General features: G+C 39.4%; 1 protein-coding gene across 1 annotated transcript in view; it reads right to left on the bottom strand.

The window, feature by feature from the left end:
- Positions 1-7752, bottom strand: part of Clul1 (clusterin like 1) — a 23787-nt gene extending 16035 nt beyond the window's left edge. The window contains exons 1-3 of the mRNA XM_015482505.2: positions 7568-7752; positions 6355-6503; positions 1004-1171 (exon numbers count right to left, since the gene is read on the bottom strand). Of these exons, the coding sequence (XP_015337991.1) occupies positions 1004-1171; positions 6355-6503; positions 7568-7676 (426 nt within the window). The 5' untranslated portion in view covers positions 7677-7752. The remainder of the gene's footprint in view (positions 1-1003; positions 1172-6354; positions 6504-7567) is intronic.
- Between the last annotated feature and the right edge of the window lie 598 nt (positions 7753-8350).

Genomic DNA, 8350 nt, shown 5'->3' with positions numbered 1-8350 from the left:
AAAAAAAAAAAAAAAAAAAAAAAAAAGACAAAGACAACAAATACTTGAGAGCCCTGAGAAATATTCATAAGGTCTCAAATCTCCTGGCTTCCAGCCAGGGCTCATCCCACCATATTCTGGTGTATTAGACAATGACAGTGGCTTTTAAAATAAAGCAGATGCAATCAACAGTGGAGACAAATTAGCTTGGCACACTCCTTATCCTAGGGGTTCTCCTTTGTAATTGAGTATGGCACTGCCAAGCCAGGAGCATCCTCTAATTAGTGAGTGCTCTACTAGAAGAGTGAAATTCTAGTCAGTTTTCATATTCTGCTCACTTCATGAGGGAGGAGGAAAATTCAGGCCAGTTGGAGCCTTTTATAGGGCAAAGCTCATTCTATTCAGGTCACCACCCTCTATGATTCCCTCTGCCCCAAAGATAGCCAAAGGGGCAAAACACAAACATGCCAGTTCCCTAGGACATATATGGATAAAAGGGGACATGAAAGTGTGTGTGTATGTATGCACCCACATGTGTGTATGTGTTACACATAAGAGGATGTGTGCATTCAAAAAGATTGAGGAGGCAGAGAATGTCTTCATATATGTGGCCTCTCGTGGAGAAAAATGAAAGCAGATTGAATCAGAGACTGAAGTCGTATAATTAAGAACACGATTCGACAAACATTTATTGGATGACTACAATGCTCAAATGAAGGCAGAATATATGATCCCTGCCCTCAAAGAGCTCACAGTCTAGTGGAACTTGGTGAATAATAAATACAAGGCTGAAAGAGGGTATTTCTGGTATCCTTAAAAGGAAGGATAAATACTGAATGGTTATTCTAACTTATAAGCTGTACATACACAGATGGTGGCTCATAGCATTTGGGTTAGAGTCTAGATGACAAAAGGCTGACACCAGTTGGGCATCTCTGTTCTAAATATTAATATAAATGTATTTTAAAAAGCTGATCTAGATGCCTTTAGGGCTCTGACATTTTGAGCTCTCTTTTCCTCTTACCGTATTTTTCACAGAGGACCAACCAGGCTGACAGGTTGAATAGAATCTCATGCAGTTACTGTCCAGGCAAGTCTTGCATTCCTCCCAGGAATCAGCCAGAGATGCCTGGCATAACCTTTCTTCTTCCTCCAGATGTTCCTGAACTTCATTCATGAGTTTCACAGCCCCCTAATTAAAAAGTAGAGAAATGAGAATGAGTCCTATTTCCATTTCATGATTCTCTGTGTGCCTTAGTTGATTCCACTCTTTAAAAAATGTGTGTATGGGGCTGGGGTTGTAGCTTAGTGGTTGAGCACTTGCCTCTCAGGCATGAAGCACTGGGTTCGATCCTCAGTACCACATAAAATAAATAAATAAAACAAAAAAAATGTGTGTATTCTAAACTACTCCTTCCTCATTCAGGCCCCTTGCCACTGACAGATCTGCTTTCTGTTTAAGAGAAGAGCACTGATTGGTTTTTATTGAACATTGTGCAAATGTTATTCATGTGTTCAATAAGGATTTATTGAGTGTTTGCTATGTGGATGGACATTACACTAAATGAGGGTGAACCAACAATAAAGATGTCTCCCCTACCTGGGGGGACCACTGTGACTTACATTCTTACCTGTCTTCTGCATGTCTAGTCTATGGGGGATGTGGAAGATGGTCTGTAAGGCTCATAAAGATGAGATATCTATTTATTTCATTGATATTGCCTTTAACTATTGCATGTTCTCATACACTACAAGAAAGTATAGTTCTTGTATCTTCCCATTGAGTTAACATTCGAATTGCAGAGAAGCTGTCTCTTGAGAATGTTCATTCTCCTCTTGTGTATTCCAAGCACTCCCCCTTGTGGTGCTGGCTGTATTTGGGCCAGGTCCTGTATCCAGTGGGAAGGAGCCCAGTGCAGTGGGCACCTGTCCCTGAAAGCCTCAGCCTGGCCTCTGGAGGTCCCCAAAGGCTGCCTTCATAGCACATCAGGCCTTTCTTCTTGTGCCCCTGCCTAGATCCCTGGCCTCCCTCTGAGTGTGGGCTTTTAAGACTGACCCCCTGTTTGCCTTAGATGAAGTTAAGGGGATGAAGAGCATAATGGACTGGTCCATACAAAGATAGAACTAAAGGCCTTTCCCTTTAGTGAAAAATGCCTATAGGAGGAAAAAAGTTTTGGTACTTAAAAACCAAATTATTGCCAGGCACAGTGGTACACATCTGTATTTCCAGTGACTCGGGAGACTGAGGCAGGAGGATCACAAGCTCAAGGCCAGCCTCAGTAAATTGGAGAGGCCCTAAGCAACTTAGTGAGACCTTGCCTCAAAATAAAAAAATAAAATAAAATAAAGGGCTAAGGATGTGGCTCAGTGGTTAAGCACCCTTGGTTCAATATCAGTACAAAACAAAAATTATTGTACATTATTTTAACACAATGGAAAAGAAAAAGAAACCACTCTATCCTGGCATATTGAGCCCAAAGAATCACCCAGGCTCTGACAGTCTTCCACATTTCCTCTGTCTGGCTTGGATTTTTCAGTTGGCCTCATTGCAGAGTTCTGGTGCTCAGCCAGGTAGCATTTGTTACCACCCACATTGGAAAACCAGCAGGGCCCAGGCTGCCAAATGCACATGGTGACCCAAACAGAATCTGTGTGTGTGTGCCCCTGGGCTTTGCAGAACAATGTTGGAAACCTACATCTTCTTAAGAATGGTTGTTTCACTCCGGCAGGCAACAATACCTCGTGAGTTTTCTCAGTCCCAATTTTAAATATTCTGCACATTATCCCCTTAAATCAAAATCCCAGTATTCCCAGTTCTGAACTATACTCACCGTGTATCCCTGGGCAAATTACTTAATATATCTAAACTTTAATGTCTTCATTAGCAAATTGGAATAATAGTACGTGCTCCCTTTTAAGGTTTTTGTATTAAATGATATAAAGAAGCAAGTCAATTAGCACATTCTTACAATTCATTATTCTCAGACTTGTTTTCACTCACCCATTTAGAAGCATAACAAAGACCATTGACCAAATTACACATCCCAACTTTTAAAAATGAAATGTCCTGGATGAAGTAGATCTCTGGTTTAGGAATATCTTACTATACCTTCTATTTCTCCTAAATGTTCCACCCATGGACATGGACAGAGTCCACGTTTAGAACTATATTCTTCTTCTTCTTTTTATTTTTTTTTGTACCAGACATTGAACCCCAGGGCACTAACCACTTAGCCACATTCCCAGCCCTTTTTTCTTGTATTTTATTTAGAGACAGGGTCTTGCTGAGTTTCTTAGGGCCTCACTAAGTTGCTGAAGCTGACTTTATCTTGCAATCCTTATGCCTCAGCCTCCCCAACTGCTAGAACTCTATTTTTATAGTTCACAGCTCATCAAAATACCCAGGAACCTGACATAGGGGACAAATCAGTATGGGCCACTTGTGGCTTTCTCATTTTAGTAAGTTTCAGATGCTCTCAATCAATATTAATGGGTGGGGGGAGTGGCATGGGACTGTGATGATGTCATGTCACCTGACGGGTGGTACTCAGTACCAGGAGACTGGGTGTGCCAACCCCATATTTACCAAGTCATAATTTGGCTAAATTGATCCTTATTCTAGGTTTACCGTAAGTTCAGGGAGAGAGACTCAGGGTTAAAGACCTTCTGCTCCATTAACTTTTTAATTGAGTGCCCAAATGCAGTAAGCTTTTGGGTCCTAAGTAGGTTTTTAAGAATAAATAGAAATTCTCCCAGTTGCTGGGGCCAGAATTGAAACCAACATTTGCTTACTTGATCCACCCCTAACTGGAATATTCTCTTCCTAGTACTACAGCCTTCGCTTGCCAGGAGGCTCCAGCAACTGAGAAAAACACAAAGCCACCGAGTCCCGCATGCACACATCTGCTGGCTTTCTCCCCGTTCATGCCTTTCAACGTTGGAGTAACGTGTTAATTAACATCTCCAGCCTCAGTTTTCTTAGCTGTAAAATGAAAGTATGGTTTACCCAGATGTTTGAAGCATTCCATGTGATAATGTGTTTTGTAAAAGCTCTGTTAATGACATTGAGCGTCACTATTCCCAGGTGGCCAGACTCACAAGCCCACCAGGGTAGAACCCAGCTTGAGGGACTTCCATGTTGTCCTGACGTTGAGCTATTTTAGATTTCCTCAAAATCTTTTAATTGCTGCCAAAGGGAGGAGGGTTTGCAGCTGCTGGTCAGGCAATCTCCTTTCCCTGCCAGGAACCCAGCCTGACTCCAGGTGGTAGGTGTGGCTGGAGCATTAACTGGCCTGGTGACAGGCTGACACACCGCTTTGGGGTCAGCCTGTCAGACTCTGCTCTAGTTGCTTAATGGACTCTCAGAGGCCAGGATGCTCGGGAGGGAAGAGATGTGAGCAGTTAGCTGGAATTCACTGACCCCCAACTTTATAGGTGTATGTGTAGAGGTAGAGGTAGGAAATGTTAGAACTCCGCTTGTATTTTTTAATTTGAAAATAGATGGAGGAAATTTGATCTCCAACACTGAAATGTTTGTGTGTGTATGTGTATATGTATTAGATGTACACAAACACGTATATGGGGAAGGGAATTGGGTAGTTGTTTAATAGGCATGGATTTTGGGTTTTTGCAAAGTGAAAAGAATTCTGGAGGTTGATTGAGCAACATTCTAAATGTATTTAACTAAATACTGCTGAACAGTACACTTGAAAATGACCAAGATGGGGTTGCTTGGTGGTAAACATATGCTTAGCACATGTGAGGCCCTGGATTCAACTCCCTGCACCCCCCAAAAAATTATGATGGTAAATTTAAATTTTATATTATTTGTATTTTGCCACAATTTGACATTATTTTTGTTAGAGTTTTTATTTCATCTTGGATTAAGGATAATGTTGGAAGGTAATCTTTTTTAAAAAATGTAATTTTTTGAGTGTTATGTTAATTGTTATTTAACAGTTTAATTTATTAAATTATTGAGTATGTAATGTCTATAGTTTGGACAATTTTTTAAAAATATTTATTTATTTATTTTTAGTTGTAGTTGGACACAGTACCTTTATTTATTTATTTTTATGTGGTGCTGAGGATCAAACCCAGGGCCTCTACCCTGAGCCACAACCCCAGTCCTATATTTTAGAAATTTACAGAGTTTTTTTTTTTTTACAGTAGTTTATGAACAATTCTCAACATCTTTCAAGACATTTATATAAAATGTGTATTCTGTATTGGTAAAAGACATAGTGTGAACTACAGCTATTTAGTAAAGCTGTACTTGAATTTTTAAAAATAGATGAGGGACTGAGGGTGAAGCTCAATGGTAGAATGCTAGACTTACATGGGTTCAATCCCCAGCACCACAAAAGATAAATAAATAAAACGGATTTGGCTGATGCAATATTTAATGTACACTGGTGCTCTCTTGAATGCCCATGTCAGACACTGCACGTAGTCAACTGTGAGGTCTTCCAGAGAAAAGGATTCTTTCACATTCTGGAACACTGGCCAGGGCTCCCTCTCTCTCTGTTCCTTTGAAACAAATTGTAATGAGTCCCTGTTTGAGAGGATTCAGGTGGACCAATGAATTTTATTATCTAGTTGTAACTAAACTAACCCTCACAAAATGGAGAGAAAGATTCTTGGGATGAGGGAGACCTGGACTATTAAAACATGAATATGAATAATGTAAGTGTAAGTGCATAAAAAGCACATGACAGAGCTGACCACTCTTCATCGTGAGCTCTGTGTTGGCCACATGACAAAGTAAAACTATAATGAGCTAATCAGATTTGGCAAGTCAGCTAAGACTTTCAAAATATCTAGATTATTTTGAAATTTGGATCTGATGATGAACCTCACCCAAAATACATGTTGTACCTGGAGATACTAATGGTAGCAATTCATGTATCTAGTTTACAAATAAAATAATATGCACATATTTAGTAGTGAGTGCTAACACATTTTTAGTTATAGGGATGGCAGATGAAAAAATGTTGGAGATAACTGATCTAGCCCCCAAGTTCCCTGAACACTTTTGACTCGATATCCTAAATCAAAAAGGTCTAAGAATAAGCCAAGTGTGGTGGCATATGCTTGTAATCCCAGCAGCCTGGGAGGCTGAGGCAGGAGGATCTCAAGTTCAAAGCCAGTCTCAGCAACTTAGTGAGGCATGTCTCTAAATAAAAATATAAAAAGGGCTGGGGATGTGATTCAGTAGTTAAGTATCCTTGGGTTCAATCCCTGATACCCCCAAAAAAGTGTTATATTCATGTACAAATAATGCATAATGAATTCCATTATTATGTATAATTATAAGGCACCAAAACAGTAAAAAATAAAAAAAAGAACAGATTGTTTTTTCTTTAATTATGGTACCTGCTTTTCTTCTTTGCATTTCTTCAAGGTTGTCATTAGTTTGGTATGTTCTTCCTCTCTTCTTTCCATCATGAGTTTCATCTGCTTAATACCAATCAAAGCCTTCTTCACCTCTCCATCTCCATCTATCTCCCCAGCCTCAGAAAAACCTGAAAGATGCATTGCAGGAGTTTTTCGTTTGTTTGTTTGTTTTTAAAGATCTGATTAGATTATTAAACAATGAGTTCACCAATATTTCATGTCTCCTTAATAGAGGTTTCATTGTTCTTATAGACTCATATTTTGAAAGCAGATTGTAATGAATTAGCTGTCAGCTGCCACATGGATAATACCTTCTGTCCCTTACCTGAAAGCTCCTGAACAAGTCAGAGCTCATTTAACCTCGTTCTTGTCATTTTTTGCAGGCCTTATTTTCATTTATCCATTTTTCCCTTCCATTTAGGTCTCAAGTGGGGACTTCAAACACAATGAACGATTTCCCTTTTTCAATTTTAATTACCTTCCAAGAAGTCATCAAACCAAGAAAGAATCTCATACAACAAGATTCCTTCATAACCTAGTGGATATCTCTTTCCCACCTTTCATAAGCCCTAAGCGGGTATAAATTTTATTGTCTTTATTTCTTCTCAGTAGCCAGTGCGGCCTCCTGAGAAGCTTGTTCTTGCGTCTGAATTTAATTATAGACTCCAAATCTGCCCCATTTTAGCTAATTTATTCGTCTAAGTGGTTAAGTACCCCAAACCTGTGTCACTAAGAAAGGTCACAAGTCAATGCACAGAAACAACCAGATTGAGTGTAATTATAACCCATTCTTTTGCTCGTTTAAGAACAATTACACAGATTACTCTAATGGTTTAAATTCTTTAAATGCTAGAAAAGTATTTCACTGTTCATTAAAGCAGTGCTGAGAAGATACTGAACATCTGGATGGTACCAAAAAAAAAGGCAGTCAAAAAAGCAGGCACGTTTTATCTACAGGATAGCAAACATCTGGATATGGGAACACTCGCTTGCAGAGACTTGATTGGAATTTTCTATTTTTATCCAGATGTTTGGCATCATGACGACGTGGTTTAAGTGCCCAGAGAACTTCTCACAGTGAGATGTAGTGGATGCCGTTATCTCTCTATAAGCCACTATAAGTCACTATAAATGCCAGCAGGATAGGAAAACATGCAAATAGGACACCGCACAGATAAGAAACCAAACATACTCTTCAGGTTTTCACCGATGATGGCAGTTTTGTCGTTCCAAGTAGGTGCACAGTGACAATCCTTCAGCCATAGCAGATACGCAATAAACACCAAGAGTGGTGGCTTCATGTTCCTGCTGTTACTGCAAAGGAAAAATAAACTGCATCACGTGTCTTCTATGAGGTTAGTTTCTGTTGGCATCAATTGAAAACACATGGGCTCCAAAGCATTTTTCTGTCAATTTTTCTTTATGACTTTAGACATCTTAGGTTAATATGCCTGGGACATAGGGAAAGTTAAGATATAAGTTAAAAAAACAACAACCTGGGGTCCCTGTTTAGTTTACACTTTTTGTGACAGTTAAATAAAGTCGTCCTGGATGTATTTGAACATTGAGGCAATGGATACTGTGTATCACAGCCCCATTTTATTTTCTTGTCATCGGTAAACATCTCTTAAGACAGAGTTAATTATAATACGTCACTGAAATTCTAAGTCCTATGATCCTTCTGCCTCAGCACTACTAGGCTTTACTCTTTTATGAAGGAAAAACAGTCTCACATATTTTTCTCCTGCTTCTTGTAAAACTTGTGATGCTATATGAATAGTGCACATTTAGATTTTGTCTCAGATAACTAATTTCCTTTTAAATATAATTGGACTCTGGGCATGGTGGCACATGCCTATAATCCCAGCAACTCAGGAGGTTAAAGACAGAGGCCCACAAGTTTGAGGTCAGCCTCAGCAATGTAGCAAGGCTCTAAGCAAATTAGCAAGATCCAACCCAAAATAAAAGGACTGGG

This window comes from Marmota marmota, unplaced genomic scaffold (genome assembly GCF_001458135.2).
Source record: "Marmota marmota marmota unplaced genomic scaffold, marMar, whole genome shotgun sequence".
Taxonomy (NCBI): domain Eukaryota; kingdom Metazoa; phylum Chordata; class Mammalia; order Rodentia; family Sciuridae; genus Marmota; species Marmota marmota.
Note: the sequence above shows the minus strand (reverse complement) of the source record. Positions and strands in the feature narration are given on the sequence as shown.